At 41.7% G+C, this 20411-nt stretch overlaps 1 protein-coding gene across 8 annotated transcripts in view; it reads left to right on the top strand.

Moving 5' to 3' along the window:
• Nucleotides 1–20411, top strand: part of TOX2 (TOX high mobility group box family member 2) — a 289944-nt gene that overhangs the window by 256875 nt on the left and 12658 nt on the right. For all 8 annotated transcript variants that reach the window (XM_048496202.1, XM_048496198.1, XM_048496200.1 and 5 more), the window contains 2 exons: nucleotides 12150–12230; nucleotides 19332–19739. In XM_048496202.1, the coding sequence (XP_048352159.1) occupies nucleotides 12150–12230; nucleotides 19332–19739 (489 nt within the window). The remainder of the gene's footprint in view (nucleotides 1–12149; nucleotides 12231–19331; nucleotides 19740–20411) is intronic.

Below are 20411 nucleotides of genomic sequence, written 5' to 3' on the forward strand. Positions count from 1 at the left end.
TCCCTATTGATTCCTCCAATTAATAAGGAAATTGTTGGCCCACTGGAGCAAAAAGAGTAATAATTCAAACCCTTTTATTTACATTTTTATCATCAAAACGGTAGAGATATATAGTGATTTCATGGTGCCATTAACTGTCTAACTCTCGGTTAAAGGCTGACAGCATGGACTGCACAATTCAGAGGGGGGGTCAGTCCCCCTTCTAGATGTGGTGTGGACTTCTGCTGGTGTAAATGCTGGTAAAGAGGTAAATCTACCAGCACCTTACCACCGTGGCATCCCACAACTCCCTGCTGCAATTCTGGACTTGAACCAGCACTTGTATGCTGAACCCAGCCACTCCAGCATTTTAGGGGGCGAGGCCAACCTTAATCAACCTGCAGACCACCCTTGACCCCCGTACACCAGCAGAACTGCCGCAGAGGTATTTCACGTTTTTGCAGCATGAGGGGGTTGGAGGTTGGTTTTGTAAAAAACCTTTTAAGGTTTCCCGTGCCATGAGAAAGCCCCGTGGAGCAGGCAGAGCTGTGCTCAAGCTGTCTCTGTCCTCCTCAGCTCTGGACAGAGCTGTTATTTCAATATTAGTCTTTTAGGTGCCACTAAACTTACATTTTAATTGCAAAGTGGCAACCATGGCAATCTGTTTGCTATGATAGACTGGCATGGTTGCCCCTTTGTAATTGACATGCAGTTGTAGGCAAACATGTGTTGGTTGTGTTTGATCACTCATTATTCAGTTCTTAAAAACAGGAAGCCAGATGCAAGCCCAGGAGCAGTGCCATAGATACAGAGTATAAGGCAGACACCAGGGTTGAATAAGGAAATCTTTTATTTTATACTAGATTTAAATTCAGTATCACCTTGGAGACCAACTTCAGATGCTACTGGATTTGAATGTAACTGTTCTGCTACAGACCAACATGAATTAGTCCTATCCTGTTCTATACTGTTCAGGCATGATTCCTTATAGACAGAAGTGCATTTAAGCATAGTTTCCTCCCACCCCATCCTTTGGTCCATTTTGGGATATTCTAGGATTGAGAAGTACTTTGCAAACCTTCCAGATAAATGTTTTAGTTTAAATGCTTCTTTCTCAGGGCAGTGAGGTTCTGAATGGGCAGTATTTGTTGGTGGGGGGAAGTGCAGAAAGCTCATTTGTTCATTCAGCAACTGCAGCTTCTGCCACATGTGTCCAACAACGTTCTGCCAGTGCACAAATGGAAAAGGGGCACGTCAAGGGGAAAGAGGCTTAACTTATGAGACTGCCTCTGAAATGCATTACTATGAAGGTGGGAGAAGCTTTTAACAATTATAACATGCATATTTATCTTCTAAATGGATAAGGAATGACAGTAACTAATAAAAAGGTTGCTGGTCGCCACGTCGGTCCAAATAAAAGCCAGTCAAAGGTTTCTATCGTAGATGGCTTCTGTTTCTAAATTACAAATAGTTTTTAATGGTTGTTGGTGGTAGTCTATTCAGTATTCTGTTCTGTTCAAAACAGGCAAGCTGAAATTTCAGAATTACGAATAGCAACTACTGCTGTTGTTTCACATGTACAGTTGACACAGAACAATTCCGTAGGTGTCAACAGGGTTTGGAATAATTGTCTTGTCTAATTAACTGGCTATCAAAACTGAACGTTTCATTATGACACGATTACTAGTTGCTTTGGCAACAAAGAAAAGCATCAGGATTGTGACTCTAGCATATGCTTCCATCAGCTCTGATTCCTCTCCCCCCCCCCTCCGCACATGCACACACACAGTAATCAGTAACATATTTGCCATCTTCTTCCCCAACACCCACCCATCCCTTAATGACTAATGAACACTCCTGCTGTCAAATAAGAAAATAAACCCACAGGCATGGCAGATTATCTGCAAAGAAACAAAAAACATTTTAAAAGCAGAACATTTTAAAAATCTTTAAATCTGATAAATGGCTCAACATAATATCTCTCTGGAGGAACAGATGATTAAATTATAAAGAAGGCCAGTTCTGTCAGTGTTTAAATGAGCTTCTCTGCAAAGCTCTTTTTTGCATGGATGGATTTTAAACAGACCCTCCAGGAAGTGTTGTTCACATTGTGCCCTGGATTTTCAAGGTGTCAAGTAAGGTTTTAACTACACACTTCTGATTATAGTCAATAAGGCCAAGTGGGTGCTACAAGCCAGTGTGGCTTCTAAACAGGGTCACAGGTAATCTTGTTAACACATGAAAAGGTAGGTCTTGCTGTGAATGGGAAGCCAAGCACATATGTCAGTCAGAGCAGTTATTAAAAAGAGCCAAAAATACAACCTCCACTTCTGCTTTGAAGTTTTTTGGGGGGGGCGGGGAGTAGATCTACCATTTATAGCTTGTTTCCTCAACTGTTCCAAAGAGAATAAAACATTGAAAAAATGTAAATTAAAGGACACGGTCGCATAAAGAAAAAGCAATAAAATGCACCATGAGAGAGTTGCAAATGATAATTGTTAGAATAGGAAATTACAGTCTAACTGCTGAGGAAAGTTCATTTGCGCTTACTTTGAATTTAATGAAATAAAATTAAGTTTTGTCTACCAGATAAGAAAGGAGAAGGAAATGACAAGCAAAAAGGCAGAAGTTTGGGTTGGACCCCTCAGATCCATTTTGTTAGTGGAAACAATTTCCCGTGGTGGAAGGAATTGTTCCTCCTCTGATGTACGAGGTCTCTGCTGTCCGAGAAGCACCAGAGGAGAGCACTTCCACCAGAGCAGAACACTTCCACTAGCTAGCAGGAAGGATCAAGAAGATCCAACCCTGTGTCATACACGGATAATATTTTAAAATGCTGAATGCTCTTTCCCGTATTTGTGGGACAGAGTAGTTAACGTTTATTATTGGACTATGAATGAATTAAATATTCTTGTAAGCAGCTAGGTACTGAAAGTTGTGAAGTAGTCTCAAGATACCCTTGACTGGAAAAGAGAGGACAATCCTGCCGGGCTTCAAGCACAACTGATGTTCAGCCTTTCCTTTCCCTTTTGTTTTCTCAAAAGGAAAGTCAGGAAGAGAGAAAGCAGAATGGTGGGGGAGAGTCTTGTGAACCCCATTGTGCACGGCTTTCCTTTTCCTCCCCCATTCTGCCTTCAGAACAACCTTTTGAGATAGGTTAGGCTAGACCAGAGGATAGTGACTGGCTGAAAGTCTTCTAGTGAGCTTTGTACGCAGTCAGAATTTGAACCAAGACCTCCTCAGTCATAGTCTGACTGTAATCATTAGACATCCAGCATTGGCTACATCTGCTTCCAGTTAGTGTTCTTTTATTCCAAGCCCTTTGTATGATTCTATTGAACAACTTGCAGAATTTTTAAATGGAATTCATAGTGAGATATAAAGTTTTTTGTTGTTAATCATATCTCTCTCACAGTGTTCTTGTTTGAACTAACCATCTGGCTTTTAGTCAATTAAATTTTAGAATAATGAAAGTCTCCTCCTGAGGACTCTGAAGGAAGAAGATATAAACAATAGCTAGTTCTTGTTATTAGAAAACACAGCCATTTTTAATCATATATTCTACTAGTTAACTTGGCCCTACCTTCAGATACTTATAACCAGTGGTGGGATTCAAATAATTTAACAACTGGTTGTTTACAAGCACCATTTTAACAACCGGTTCTACCGAAGCGGTGCGAACCTGCTGAATCCCATCTCTGCTAATAACCACAGCTAAAGATTGTTTGGCTGTTAGGTGCAAAGGAGAGAAGGAACAGGCAAGAGGAGAGGCTGTGGGGACTTTCACAGAAGGGAAATAGAAAATAGTGGGGGAGGGGAAAATCAGATACCCAACTGAAGCTCCTATAAGTTCCCATGTGTATGTTCTAATAGTCAATCTGGCCTTGCCTGTGGATACTTATATCTATAGATCAGGATCAGGTAGAAGCAAGGAAGTTTTTTTCTCTAGACTTGGGATACCACCATCCCAGTTTGCAAAAAAATGTTCAAAATGAAGTGTTCAAAAACTCATGGTGGTGGTGAGCCCCAAAACAGAGGAATTGTTGTATGTCCTTGGGCCGATAAAGTGTCCCAGCTATACTGGCAGTGTCCCGCATCCTCCCCATATGTGACATGTTGAAGAAAGGGGATGACTTGGGTCATCATCATCACTGGCACCAGCACAGCCGGTGTAGTTTCCCTCATCACCAGCATGGCCAAAGTTGGGAGCAGTGAGGAAACAGCCATTCAGTTTCCTATCATTATACAGGGGCCTTTTCAGTCTCACTGCAGGCACATGGACTGGCAGTGTAAATCTCCATTGTCTCCAAATCTATTGAAATGTCCACTGAGGCAGGTGGGTGAGCAGAAAACTCCACCCCCTCCCAAGTCATTAAAATTTGGGGCAGAAAGAGGGGGGCTTCTGCTGGAAACAAAGTTCTGGGCAGGAGGAGGCTAGAGCAGTGGTTCTCAACCTGTGGGTCACGACCCCTGACCCTTTCACAGGGGTCGCCTAAGACTCTCTGCATCAGTGTTCTCCATCTGTAAAATGGATAAATGTTAGGGTTGGGGGTCACCACAACATGAGGAACTGTATTAAAGGGTCACGGCATTAGGAAGGTTGAGAACCACTGGGCTAGAGGCATTGGCCTGATCAGCAGGCTGTGGGCTCCCTGTCATCCCTTGTTGTGTCATCTGCTTGTTATTTTTGCCCTGGGGCTGATCTGCTTGCATAGGGATGGCAGCCATCCTTCTCTACTGAGTCCCACTGGCTAGCTCCTCTGCACTTCAGCTGGCGCTGCACAGCAGCACCTGGTTGGCACAGGCTGTACAATTTGATGCTGACAGTTGCCAGTCCAAACCACCAGAGATCAAGTAGGGCGGAGAGAAGGGCTCTGGCCAGGCTTGGTTTTTTCCCACCTTGTGCCAGGTGCTGCACAACTCAAGCCATGGGTGGCAGTTCAAGTGGCAGCTCCCAACCCACACAAATGAGCATAGGTTGGAGAGACACATGATGTGACAGGGACGAGGGGGCTGTTAGTTGCTGATTGGAAACTCATACCCTGGGACAGATGCCCTGCACAAGCCCCGCAGTAAAACAGAGTGGGGCAAATTGAGCCCTTGGTGTTTAAGGATCCCCACCAGTATTGAGGGTTCCCATTTGCATTTTCTAGTGAGGCAACTTAGAATCTATACGCCTTTTCCAAATTATCGGTCTGCATGTGAATTATGATAGACGTAGAATGTGAGATGGAACAGAAAATGTTATCTGTTAAGAAGAGACGTACACATGTGCAAATTAGTGAGAAAAGGGACTGAAGAAGATGCCTGAATATCACATGCTGTGCACTAGAATGCAGGAGTTGGATGATTGGGCTTAGAATATTCAGTTGATCTCTACAACTGAAACTTGAAATGCTTACCAGCTTTCCCCTTTCTCAGCTGTTTAAGAGGTAGAGAGGAGGAAGAGGGCTGGATGATGGAGGATTATTGTTTGTGGGTGAGTGGGTAGATGGGGAAGTAAAGGATCTCGTTGCCTTTGTTCTGCGCAGACACATGTTTTTGAGATGTATCCTGTATGTATATGTATAAATGTGTATGTGTGTGTGTTCATGTTCCTTATGATGGTTGGAGGCGGCAGTTTCACGCCTGTCCTATCACTGCCAGTTACTGTGCAGCCTTTTGTACATGACCCTCATAACATAAAATAAGACCTTTAAAATGTATTGACACTTATATCATCTCAGCATTGTCTGGGTTCATTTCCCTGTTATTATTTTTCTTAAATGGAGACTACTCTCATTTTACCCCACAAGGCAGACTGGAACGGGGTGGTGGGGGTGGTGGTAATTTTTGACATTTCATCAGATAATCGTAGAGAGGCAGAAGCAAGAAGGTCTGAGGGGCCTCTGCTTGGCAGTGAAACTCTCCTAGAGAACTGAGCCTTTGCCTGTTGTTAGCCCTGTCAATTAACTTATATTTAAAGCATTAAATACCAATCCATTACAGGTGATCTGCACCATGTAGAAATCCCAGTGCGGTGATCCTTACTAGATTAGGGCCATGCAAACATCCCCAAACAGACAATCTATGTGGTTAGTGCTAACAGTGCCGGCCACCTTCTGAGTGATAGATGGAGAATGAATCCAGATTTGCCTTTTTTTGCTGGCACCGTCCAACAAGTTATCACACTGGCTATCTCTCAGTGAGTGTTTGTCTGTGTATGTATGTGTGTGTGTGAGAGAGATTTATCTACACACAGCAATCTGTCAACTGAAGACAAGCCTTGCCTTACCATTTATCTAATGGAATTTCCTGTCTGAAATGTTTATATGGAATCATCAAAAGCTGTTCATCCCATTCTCATTACAACCCCCACCATGGGAGCTGCATTTTATGTTAATTTATAGTCACTAGTGCCATGCACAGAAGTAGTCATGTTCAGGATTCTGCATTAACTCCCTTTTAGCACAGTGCTGGTAGAAGGGCTTGTGGAAAACCCTCAGTTGCATACCAAAAGTCAGTCCCTGTAGTGTTCACTGCACATGGTTCACTTACATGCAACCACCTTTCAGATATTGCAGCAGTGATAAAAGACCGATGGGAGTACCTCCAGCCAAATCACAGACAATCATGACAGTCAGCTCTCATTAGATGTCCATATAGTCTAGCCTGAAAGATAGCCCCTTGCCTTATTACAGCTGGTCTGGCCACTTGCATCCACATCACAGTGACATTGAGACTTGACTACTGTCATGCATTGTACATTGGTCTCCTTTCAAAAGTCATTTGGAAACTCCAGTTGGTGCAGAATGCTGCAACTTGGGTATTAACAGGAGCTAGATGGAACATGCCTCTTATTCCCCTCTACAACCTCTTCACTGGCAACCTATCAGCTACCAGGCTCAATTTCAAGTATTGGTTATCATATACAAAGTCCTTCATGGCCTTGAACTCTTATATCTCTGAAACTACCTCTCCCTCTATGCTCCTTCATTACAGCTTTGCTTATTGGAGCAAGGTCTGCTGCAGATGCCACTGCAGATGGGCAGAACCAACCACTGCCCATATATGTGCTTTTTCCATTGTGGAAAATAGTTGTGGAATAGCCTGCCTGAGAAGGTTAGGAAGGTTCCCACTCACCTGGCTTTCCACAAACTATGTAAAACTGAATAATTCAAGATGGGTTTTCTATGGAAGCAACAAGGTTGCACTGTACAAAATGATTCACAAAGTTATTTAGAAAAAAATATTAGTGACTGTGGTCCATACTACTTTGTATAGTTTGTTGAAACTAGGATCCTCCTATGGAATTTTGCATGTGGTGTATCATGTTAATATTCACACTTTGCTTCAGTTCTGTTTTGAGATTTCTGGTTGGTTCTACAACCTATTGCATGTTCCACCCAGTGACTGTGTTGACTCACTGTGTGTAATCAACCTTCACTCCAAGTAAATAATGTAAATAAATAAAAGGAAAAGTCGGTTTATGTACCAAATGAAACAATCTTGTGCAGAGAGATGTTGCCCGTGAACTGCATCCCCTCACACTATGCAATGTAAAGGTTCAAGCACTGATTCACAGCACCTAGAGATTAACCTCCATCAGCCCTCTGAGACTGTGGGGCCAAATGTGGCTGGTTTGAGTGCCTTCCTCTTCCTTGGGGGCCTCGGGGTGCTTTCCAGTCTAATGAAGCAACAATCACCTCACCCACACAGATCTTTCTGTTCCCAGTTAAGGACTCATCAACCGCTCAGGATCAGGGCTATTTATAAAACCCAATCCCAGCAAATTGAAGCAGGAGGAAAATTGAAGCAGGTGGGGGGAATCCAGAGGCATGGCTAGGGAAAATGGAGCCCGGTACAAAATCTGAGTTTTGATGCCTTCCCCCCATGTTTGTTTGTGTTTTTTGTATTTTTTAGTGTTTTTTCAGTTTTCAGCCTGCAGGGGGAACAGTTTTTAGGCTAGCAGCATCAAAATTTCAGTGTATCTTTAGGAGACTGTCCTGATGATACCACCCAGGTCTGGTGAGGTTTGGTTCAGGGGGTCCAAAGTTATGGACTCTCAAAGGTGTAGCCCCCATCTCCTATTAGCTCCCATTGGAAACAATGGGGGATGGGCCACCCGCTTTGGAAGTCCATAACTTTGGACCCCCTGATCCAAACCTCACCTAACTTGGGTGGTATCATCAGGAGAATCCCCTGAAAACTCCCTGAACTTTTGGTGCTGCTAGCCTAAAAATGCACCCCCTGCAGAGCAAAAACTGAAAAACATTAAAAACAAAAACCAAACCTGACATTTTGGCTCCCCCCCCCCAGGTGCGCGCCCGGTGCAACGCGCACCCCCGTTCCCCTTGTAGCTCCGCCTCTGTGGGAATCCATTATCCTGGTCTGGATTTTTAAAAACTCTTGCTTGGCCCCCGAATGGCCAACTAATCCCACATTGTTGCCATAGAAAGGGAAGGGTAGTTTTCTGATTAAGTGTTATGCCAATAAAGGTTGTTGATATTGATTAATTCTAAATAATATTTTGATATTTATAGATATTGTAGACATTTATAGATATTATAGATATTTATAGATAGATATTGTTTTGACAAAGCCATCTTAGTTTAATGGAACAAAGATTTCCACTATTTTAATGTTCTACTTTCCATCAGTCTTGCAGAACAAAATTAGATCAGTCTCAGGTTTGAGCAGATACCCTGGAATAATTTTAGACAAAGTCAAGAGATGCTTTAAGGAGATGTTGAATAGTTTCTGAATTCATTTGATGAACTAGAACTTCATGTTCTGCTTCCATTAGAAATATATCTCACTATATTTTAAAATAGGCAAGATAAGAAAAGAGCCTTATGGGTAGTCTGTTAGATCTTGAATGGGACTGAACAAACATTCCCTACCCCAATTTGCTTCTGAAAAAGAGGACACCCAAATAAGAAAAAGTCAATAACTGATGAGTTAGATAGCCGTTGATTATTTTTTTTTGGTTACCAAACACAATAATTTGGGTCTTTGAATAGTTGATATTGAACTGTCTATTAGTGCCATAAACAGATAAATTGTATAAGGCTCTTGTAAGCCCAACAAATATGGTTATTAGAGAAACCGTATGATTTTAACAGTAATGTGTTTCAGCACCTACAAAAATCAAGACAGAAATAAGAATATTAAAAAATTAATCTTAAATTTGGAAATCTTGATTTTCAGTCTTGTCCCTTCCTTTCAGCCTCTCCTCCCATGTTGTACTTTCTGGGAGCAATTACCTCTGCATGTGGTATTGTCATGGGATATATGTTCTTTATGCCCTGTATCAGATGTACTTCCTGTAGGCAGCTACATCTGTGGGGTTGTTGGGAAAATGTCAAGTGGTTGCTGTAATTTGTACCCTGGAAAAGATAATGCTCTAGAAATATGGAAATACTTCTGTAATAGACATTTGCACATTTGGTCTGACAATCACATCACTACCTATGCTGACTGTGATCATCATACTTGTACAGAAAAGCTGTAGGTTTTTGAAGGCAACTTCCATTGATTATTATTGTCTGTGAATATGGAATAGTGTCTTTCTGTCTCTGCTGAAATCCTTTGCATTGGAAAATAGAGTGAAACCAGTTCAGTTTTATATTGGAAGTAATTATGATGTCTTCATTAAAACTGCCACTCAACCCATTAAAGTTCCTAGGGCTGAGTTATTGGCTCCCAGCACATTTTCTAAATAACACACTGAAGTAATCTGAAAGCAAGGTGGGTGCAGGCAGTGTCAACACAATGAATTCCTGCCTTCTGAAAGAGGAAAGAGAAAGTTCTGTCCTCTTCCCCTGGTGGGGAGAATCCTTGCCACCATTCCTAGGAAACCAAGTGGGTTCCATATTCATATGACTAGATGGGCATGAAAGGAGCTCACAGCCTCTGTCTTTACAAACCCAGATGGCATTTCAGGGAACTCTGATTTATGGGACCTGCCTGAAATTAAGAGTTAGGAAAATGGAATGCAAGACTTATCCCCTCGTTCAATTTCTTTTCCTCTGTTTCATTTGTACAATTATCATATTATCAAGCACTAGGGGTGGGAATGCTGTGAAAGAACTACCACATCAAACCTAAGAAAGATGTGAAAGATATGACTTATTGAATTCATCAGTTTCATTTCATAAAACTATTATTCCTGGATTTCTTTGGTTTTCTTAAGAGTTTGCTGCACATGAACATCAATTCATTTTGAGATTAAGGAGATCAAATATTGGTTAAGCTCTCTTCTAACTTTTTACCTTGAGCAAGAAAGAAAAAGAGAGAGGGAGAGGATCATTATCTACAAAACCTGCAACTTTTCCCTGGAGCTAAATCTTTCTTAGTGTAACTAAAGTAAACTTTTAAACGAAAGAAATTTATTCGCTGACAAACCAGATCTTTTCTTGGGAGTCTTCTGCAGAAAATGGAATGGGTCTTTGAAGCTCAAATTGGTTTCACTTGTTAACTATAGAGCAAGTTTCCTTGTAGCAAAGATTTCAGCTACATATACAAATCAACTTTTTTACCTATGTAGTTTTAATTCAAATTAAAACATCACAATTGCTGAATGTCCTAATTTTAGGGCAATTTCAGGAGATTTTCAGAAAAGTCTGCTTTCCCAGCATGAATATTAACAGCTATTAATTGTGTTAATATTCAAATTTTCTTTTGACATCATGAAACTGGACTCCCCTATAGATGGTGGTACAAAGTAACTATTCTGAATGCAGTTGGGACCAGGAAACCATTATCTCATCACAAAGGATTTTTTCCCCACTTTTGACAATTGTAATTATTGAACAGCCTCACTATAGAGAGTGTCCTAAATACAAAGGAGAAGCTGGAGCCTGTAGATTTCAAGGCAACTAAAGCAGGTTCACATCAGTATCAACCGGAGCAATATCTGGTCTCTTTTAGCTCACACACCCCAAGTCCTGCAGTGATGGCTTTCTTGCTCTATTTCAAGAAACCATTGAAAAATGTCAGCTCAGAGTGTCAGTTGGCTTCAATAGCTGTGAATCTAAGCTTGTAAGGGAAGTAAAAGTTTTCCCTTTCAACTGAGAAGCATTGACCGGGCAGGTATTTGTTAAAAATTGTATCCCCTCTTTCAGCCATATAATTTTAGTCAACTTCCAACCAAAAGGACTAAAAACACAGTGCAATAAACCCTTTAAAGCCACTCATTAAAATGACATGCCACAATGTCAGCACTAAGACATTCTAAAATCCAACAACAATATCAAAACCAGGGAAAGAATGAGAACATACACTAGACCAGTGTGATACTAGTGTGATACTAAAGGGTGCCTTGGTTCCCACCAGCACCTTTCCTGGTGTCCACAAAGAGCTTTTAAAAAGTGAGTAGAGCCACTTTTGAGGGGGGTGCCCAGCAAGGTTTCTGATGGGTCACTGGAGATCTGATTGACTCCATGTTTTAAATGTTGCTTTGGCAGCAGCTGCCACCACAACACAAGGATCTTCACTATGTGACTGAAGGTCAACTACAGCAGCCATTGTATGACTGGCTGCCCCTCCTGTAGCAACCACTTTTGACAGCCATTTTTTAACGGTGCCCACCATGCATTGTCAGCATTCCAAAGGTGCCTGCAGTCTCAAAAAGATTGGGGTCCCCTGTGAAGGACAAAGACACAAATAAAAAGTACAATCTTAGCATAATACCTTAGACTTTAAAAAGCAACGATTGCATGTGCAGCAACAAAGAACCCATTACGAAGATTGGGGGGCCCACACCAGGAAAAGCCTTGGATTCGGGGCGGGGCAGAGGGGAATCTCTTTTGTTGCCAGAAGTTTTCTTATTGATAAAAAAATAAGTCTAAATAGTGTATTGTAAAAAGGGGAACTGTATCCACTTCAAAATGCCAGTGAGCTGTCTAATATGATGAAGCGCATAATATTAATGTTAAGCAGGAAGACCAGGGGGGGTAACAGGTTTCTGATTTCTAGGTCAAGTTTCTGTTTAATGGGGGGGGGGGGCTGATTCAGGACTGAGCCTTTATCTTTGAAAGCAGCATCTCAGTTGTGTTTTTGCATCAGACATACTTGAACAAAGCCAAGGCCCCACTTGAGCAACATGTAAGTGGTAAGCCACAGCATGGTCAAAAGGCCACCATTCCATTCCCTTGGTTTAATTAATATTCTCTTCTTGACCCTTTCAGGCATATAAACGGAAAACTGAAGCAGCAAAGAAGGAGTACCTTAAAGCTCTGGCAGCCTATCGGGCCAGCTTGGTTTCCAAGGTAACAGACTATGTTTCATAGGTGAATCTCTGTGGATGTGGCAATGATAAATTAGTTGCAACTCATGAAAATCTCTGGGGAAAAAGCAAGTTTTTAAGAAATGCGCTGTAACCATGCTATCAAAACTAATTTCAGTGTTAACTACCTTCTGTGAGAGCTAAGCAAAATACTCTGTGGCGTGGCTCAGGAAAACACTGTGAAGATGCCAGTTTTTCTGCTGCTGCACAAGTGTAAGACCTGGTTTCCTGGGGGTTAGTGCAGTATTTTGAGAGAAGGCGCCCTATGACCAGCCTCATAACTTGGTTAAGCACATCTGAACAAGAAATAGGTAATTTTTAATTTCTCATCTGTGTTTCAGTTAAAAAATAGCCATTTTGACTTTGCGCCTCCCTTGCAAGAATCAAATCTGTGCTGTATCTTCACACCACTTTCGTTTCTCACACTAAATGTTTCTCATTAAATGTATTCATTTTTCAACATCATTTGTGTATCAGAAGATCAGCTTTTTGTCTGTGTGTATATAATCTACAATGTACATGTAAATACTATACATATATTATCAAAACCAGGCAGCATTCATGCACAACACAAATTAAAGTACAAAACCAACAGTGAAAAGCAAAGGACCAAAACCTTTGATAAAAATGGAAACAAATGCTAAGTGGGGATTCAATTGCTCTTCCATGAAGTAAGGTTCAAGTACATTTTCCCCTTCATAATCAAAGACCAAATTGTCTTCATAGTTCTTCCAAACTCTTTTTAAAAAAGAGTGGCTCATTTCACATTCAAACCATATCAGAGCCCTTTGTGGTTATTTGTACTCTGCAGTTCACCTTTTCTTGTAAGCAATTTCCTGCCAACGAAGGATGTCTTGAAGTGTACATACAACTGATCTGGTGGTTTACCTCTGATTTAAAACATGAGAGAGTTTGTATTAATATTCAGGATCTGCAGAATTCTGCATCAAATAATTCTAAATTCCACTCCACATACACACGCAAAATTCAGGCAAATTTTCATCATTGTGATTATAGAACTTCTAGAATGGTGAAGGTTTTAGAAGGGATAGGATCAATGGTCATGTAAAAGGATAGCTTGTTTATGTTTGAAGGCACTAGAAAATAAACAAGCAAAAAAAGCTAAAAGGGTATTAGAGAAGAGGATGAATTTTTCATTGTTTAAGAGGCATCTGGTTGACCACAGTCAGAAACAGCATGCTGGATTTTGTCTGATTCAGTAAAGAAGTTCTTATATACATTTGTGAGTTTTCCCCAGCGTGCATATTTTTAAAAAAATCTGCAAAATGAGGCCAGATATAGACTGGGGAGATGTATATGCTAATCTGAAAGTATTCCCAGGTTTGCAGAAAAAGCTTAAACATAACAAATGAGGGGAGGGAATGAAAACACCCAGAAAACCAACCATTTGTGCCAAGATCTTCCAAGACTACCTCCAGGACTACCATTGGTGCCAAGATCTTCCAGGACTACGCAGGCTTACCTTTAGCCACGATCCAGAAATTGAAACTCGTGCAGAATGCAGCAGCCAGACTCCTTACTGGAGCTTCGAGCAGGGACTGGATTACACCAGTTCTATACCATCTGAACTGGCTGCCGATTGAGTTCCAGGTCATGTTTAAAGTGTTGGTTTTGACCTTTAAAGCCATTCATGGCCTTGGACCTGCATACCTGAGGGACCACCTCTCCCTATATTGCCCCGTTAGGCCCCTCTGCTCCTCACCTGTGAGTCTCTCTTCACTACAATATCTTTTAAAGAGCTGATTTATTAAAACAATTAGATCAGGAACATCTAACAGAGTAAAGATGGAGAATGGTACAAAAAGAATTCATGCAGAATTGTCAATGTCATTCAGTATTAATTCACACAATATATTTGCATGTGGTTACTGGTTCCCTTGAGCAATTATACTAATGATGTTGAGTTACATACATGATCATTAAGATTATTGGAAGCTGCCAAACATGGATTCATGTTGCTGCCTAGCATAGGCTGACCAGCCGTCCCGCTTTTGGCAGGACCGGCCCGCCTTTGGACAATTTGTCCTGTGTCCCACGGGTTCTACAAATTGTCCTTCCGACAGGGAATATTGCTTCGCACTGCCTTTGGGGGCTCAGCCGCGCAGTGCGGCAGTTCTCTCGTAGCGCCGCCAGTCGCTAGGAGCCGCATGGCCTTCTGGGGCTTACCTTATCATTTGCTGCTCTGTCATCACAGGGCTGCAAACGGGCGAAAGCCCCAGAAGCTCGGTGGCGCTTCCTGCGTCGCTGGCAGTATCGGCTTCTGGGCCTCGCCACGCTTCCGTCACAGGGGCTACGGCAAATGGTGAGCCCCAGAAACCCGTGTGCTCCTGCGGTTGTGGTCGGCTTCTGGGGCCTCGCCGCTGTCGCCTGTCACAGGGTGGCAAATGGTGAGCCCCAGAAACTCACAGAAGGCCTTGGCGGGCCGCTACAAGACGTCAGCTTCTCCCCGTCCCGGATCACAAAGGTGACCATCTGGTCACCTTAGCCTAGCACAATGCTTCCATTCTAAAATCTGACCATGTCTGCTATTGTTCCTTCCCAACACATGTCTCAAATTATTCTGTTCCACTTGAAGAACATAAATTCTTAGTACCTCATATGCTGAGTCATGAGAGCTCTTACTTCTTGGAATTTGAGGTCAGGATTGCACAGTACCATCTAGAGTACCTCTAAGCAAAGTATAGCAAAAAAAAAAACTTGGGCTTAGCAGTGAGAAAATGCTATTTTCACTTCAGAACTCCTAAGTTGTTTTACAGAGAAATAACAGTTGGACATGAGGAAGAAATGTTGGTAAGCAGGCTTGGAGGTGGAAAACAATTAGTCAATAGATACTGATCTGTTCAGGGACAGGAGAGAATTTGCTGGGATTTGATGAAAGTTAAAATACGTTGAATTACGATGACAAAAGTCATGTCACAAGTAATCATGTGCAGTTTAGCCTTTAGTCTGGAGATTACAAGTGGCAGAAGGCTGACTACTAAGCTTTCTCGAACTGGACTTGACCTCTGTGTGGCTCACAAATTTCTCAAAAACCATATACTGCTTCTTAAATCAGACATGCCAGTCAGAGACTGCAGTTTTGAAGTGAATATTGAATTACATTTTATTTTTTTTACAAAAAAAAGTTCCATAATTTTAATTTTAGTGTAATTAAACCTGAGGTAAACATACACTTCATGCTGAGGAATAAGCACTGAGGAACCTTGCCTGGGGAATTAACAGAGCCATACTTGAAGGTTAAGAGTTGTGGCGAAAAGGTCAAAAAGGAAATAATCTGAGTCCCTTTTGTTGGTTAAGTGTTTAAAAAGATTCATAACTGCGCTGAATGTATTAAAGGATGGATATTTGGATATTGGTATTCCACCCACGCTGCATATAATTCATTGGCACAGTATCTTGCCACATTTAGCAAAGCAGCAATAATAACTATTATGGCCTTTTTATTTAAAAAAAGAGTTTAAAAAGTGACTTTCATATTTAAATAAACCTGAAATTAGGATGTTTAGCAGACACCTTTCCTAGGAAGTGGCTTAAAATCTTACCATTGCTTTATATAGATAAATAACTAAAAAATAATTGTAACAGAAGCCCTGCTTTTGAAGCAGTCTACAGAATGGAGCAGGTGGCATGGCAGATAGCATATACTGTACTCAAGTTTCCCTCAATTGAAAGTTTTTTGCCTTTGTCAGTTGGACAATAAGAATTTCTAACCACCAGTTTTTATCCCAGTATTTCCAATCTAAAGTTATCTGCCTGCCCTCAACTACAACCTCAGTCTTTTCAGCTCTGTCCCCAGTCTAGAACTCTCTTTCTAGTGAGACCCCGGGTCCTGCAAAATCTGAGGCAGTTCCACAGGGTCTACAAGACTGAGTTGTTTCACCAGGGCTAAGGTTGAAGGCAATGACACTTTCCATCTTGCTTTCCCCTCCCTTCCCTTTGTTTATTTATCATCTTGTCCCATCCTTATGATTTGAATCCCTTGTTGTGTTTCAGTCACTATCAGTTTTTATTACTGGAATTTTAATGTATTTATGTTTTTAATTGCTGTATTGTGTCTTTATTGGAGGCTGCCACGAGCCTGGGTATAAATCAGATAAATAAACCTTATAATCACTGAGATGGTGTTCCCTGTCCCAAGCAATCAGTGATAGCATTGTAGTATTTTGACGTAGTTTCAACTACTCTGTCCTCTGCTGTGAAATCATTGTGTGCCTTGGGAAGCACCTGTCACTCAGGCTGCATTCAAATAAATCATGGTTTGTTAGTATAAGACTGAACCTTAAGTTCCAGCACTCCATCTCTCTCTCTCCTTCCTTTTTGGGCATGTATTTTGAGAATTGAAAATTTTCTGGTTATGACTAACCAGAACTTGTTACTGCATTCAGACAACCACATGAGGGTTATTTCTTGCCTGCAGACCAGGATTTCAAATCTTGAGTCCAGATGCCTCGAAGCTTTGTTGTTATAACAATGATTTGGCTCCAGTGATCCATGAACATCCATATTAACTTACTGTAATGCATTTTATGTGGGACTGCATTTGAGAACTGTTCAGAAACATCAGATAGTCCAAATTGCAGCAGCCAGGTTATTTTTGGAGGTGGGATGCTGAAATTGTATCACACTTGTGCTGAAAGGTCTGCTCTGGTTGCACACCTGATTCCAGGCACTATTCAAAGTGTCACTGCTTACCATTCCAACCCTGAATGGCTTGGGTCAGGGTACTAGATGGACGGATTCCGCTATATTATCCAGTTTAACAGTTAAGATCATCTTCCCTCTGCCTCGCCTTCAGAGATGAGGGATGCGTCAACCAAACATAGGGCCTCTTCAATGCTTTTGAAATGATCTCCCCCATGAGACTCCCCTGGCACTTGTCATACTTTCCTTTGGATGCCAAACTAAAACAATCATTTTTATTTAGGCTTTTAACTAAGAGGTTTTCAGCCCCATTCAAGGGGTCGGGGGGGGGGGGGGAATCCACCGGTGGACAGCCACCATAGCCCTCCTCGGTGGTGAGACATTGTGCTGGATGCCATGCCAGCATCCTTGCACCCGCACCAAAATAATGGGGGGCGGGCGGGGGGGCTGGGGACTTGGTCAGTGAAGGAATGGGAGCTTCAGACCTAAGTCCGTTAAGCCTAATGGGGACCTCCAGGCAGTGGGGAGGCTTTTTTGCTTTTTAAGCCTTCCCACAGTGCTGGGATGCCTCCCTGGGAATGGTGGGACAGTGCGACTGCAGCACTGGCGCCAGGTGCCTGGCCCATTGAATGGGACTGTTTATCTTTTAAACATTTAATAGTCTTTTTCTGACCCAAGGATCATTTTATTTGCATCATTGTAGTCAGCTCCATGTGTACTTGTTGCACCCTGACTTGTTTTAATGGCACCGTCTTGTTCTTTATGGATTATGCTCTTGATTAGTGTTGGCTTCTTTTTAGTGCTTTTTTTAAAGGCTTTGTTTCATTAGTTGTAAGTTGCCTTGAGCAGATTTCTGAAGAGGTGGCATATAAATGTTCCAAATAAATAAACTAAACTAATTATAGTTTGTGGTTAAATCTGAATGCAGCCCCAAGTCCATTCTGTGTTAATAATGACAGAATGGTGTTAAGGATGAATAAGGTCATAATTGTAAAATAGGATACCATTTCAAAGTGCCTCATAAATAAACTGTGTAAAAGTGTTGTGTTCTATAAACCATAGGGTCCATTTGTACTGTTAAATCTTAAAAGCTATAAGTAAAAAAAAACCCTGAAGTGTCTATACCTAACAAAACCCAAATGCAGGATGCCCCTTGAAATTAGAAAATATACCTTTCCCTCCTTGCTTATTGACTTTCCACAAAAACTATAATCCTTATTTTACTGCATCACCATCTATTACCAAGGAAAATAATGCTATGTCCCAAACCAATCCTAGTGATACAGTTGCAGGATTAAAGTAGTTGATAAAACGGCCTTCAAGGGAACAAGGCACTCACATAGGCGCATGTGCTGGGAAAACAAGGACAGCCATGCTGTATTGATGGAAACTGAACAGAGAGCAAGGGGCGTTCACTGCTTAGATCTCTTCCTTATCTGGCCCTCTAATCAGTCAGAACCCCTTTTTCTCCTCCACTCTCAGCCTTGAGCAAAGAACAGCAAAGCTTTAGCCAAAAAAAAGAAAGGAAGGAAGGAAAAGGAGGCATTGTCCCCAAATATCTATCTATATCAGTTTATGCTACAAAAAATACCCCAGTCTCTGCATAGAGCCAACATTAAAAAATCTGTTTTTATGCTTGGATCTCTTGCTTATCTGGTCCTCTAATCAGTCAGGACCCTGTTAGCTCTCCACTCTCAGCCTTGAGCAAAGAGCAGCAAAGCTTTAGCCAAAAAAAATCAGATCCATCAGGCTATGGTGGTGCATTATCTTAATTGATCCCACACCTGTCCAGAGTCTTAGTTTCCGAATAAGACTAAACGCCAGCCGTTAGTGAACTGTCAAAGACAAAGGGTCATATTTAATTCCCCCCACCTTCAGATCACCTTGTTTCGGGCCAGAGTGAACACTCTCAAAAGTGTGATTTCCACAGTGTGTGGCACTTAATGTTAAGTGATCACTTTAAATTGGCACTTAAAAGATTGTGAAATTTCAAGTTTTACAGGGATGCAGGAGAGAAGAAGATCAGTTGAAGTCATGGCACAACTGTAGTGTGTTTGGAATAGGGGGCATTAGTACTGAGGCAGCATATAAAGCTTGACAATGGTTAGAGTGAAAGACCGGAGAGCTCTGAGTTCAGATCTCTAGTAGGTGACCATAGTCCAGGCACTCTCCCTCTCAGCCTGGTCTATCTCACATTGCTTTCAGTGTTATTTCCTATCAGTAGATGAGATTAAAACATTGGTGAGACATGTCAAGTATATCTTACAGCTTGTTCCTCACATCTTCCAGATGGCAGGGGATAAGTGTTTTAAAGGAAAGGACAACAATGCCTTCAAATAATCCCCATGCCCACATTTCATTTGCTTCATTTAAATAACTTTAATTTGCAAACTGCTTTGTGTTTGTTTGTTTCTTCCCACAGAGCTCAGCTGACCAGGGGGAGACAAAAAGTGCCCAAACCAATCCACCTTCGAAAATGATCCCACCAAAACAGCCCTTGTACACAATGCCACCGCAGGCCTCCTCACCATATACCGGCTTGGGCTCCTTCTTGTCCCCAACAGATCTGCAGAGCTACCGTGGACATCCTCACCCCGGCCTCTCCAGGACCCTCAACTCCAAGCCTATGTTGCCCAGCATCAGTGCCTCGCCACCCCCTTCTTTCCAAATCAGCCCTCCTCTCCATCAGCAGCTGTCTTTGCACCACCCTCAGAGCTCCATCCTCAACCAGCCCCTCAGCATGCAGCAGGTCCCACAGCAACCCATCCTGTCTCCTTCCATGGCACTACAGGTACAGCCCCCGATAAACTCTTCACCACCAGGCCAGCAGGTGAGTCATTCAGGTCCTCTTGACTGCAGTTTCTTAAACAGGAATGTCTAGCTTGTGTGTTTCCACTCTGATGGTTTGTTCAAACAGGAGAAGTTGATGGATAGCATTGATGTTCTGGATCACACAGTTACCTTGATCCTCTAATTAAATACATCACCTCTTCTGAAAAGTTTCTCTTCTCAGTCATGGAAGGGATATGAACAGTGGACATCCCCAAAAACAATGACAATGTATCAATACTACATGAGTGGAGGGTTATGTTGTTCATAGGGTAGTAGCATAGTTAAGACAACTAATGGGGAACGTATCCATCAGAAAACTTTTTGTAAACCTATCAGAGTAATAGGAGTTCATTTTCTACTGCATTTAGTAGATAGATAACTTGTGTAACTTGTGTAACTTGTGTATCTGAGGAGATCCCTTACTTCTATCATCTAAAGTGCAGGAGTATCTTTCTCAGAATTCTCTATACTCTGAAATGTAGAAGTCAGTTAGCTTCCATTGGTCAGCCAAAATTTCTTTGGTTCTGTAGACAGACAGGTCCAGGGATACAACTTTAACAATGTGAAAACAATACATAAAAATGATATAAAAAGGTCACACAGTCAATCATGAAAACAAAACATTACAAGAACAGCATCAATAAAAAGAATACAAATGCAAGTAAAAATT

This window comes from Sphaerodactylus townsendi, linkage group LG05, assembly GCF_021028975.2.
Source record: "Sphaerodactylus townsendi isolate TG3544 linkage group LG05, MPM_Stown_v2.3, whole genome shotgun sequence".
NCBI lineage: Eukaryota > Metazoa > Chordata > Lepidosauria > Squamata > Sphaerodactylidae > Sphaerodactylus > Sphaerodactylus townsendi.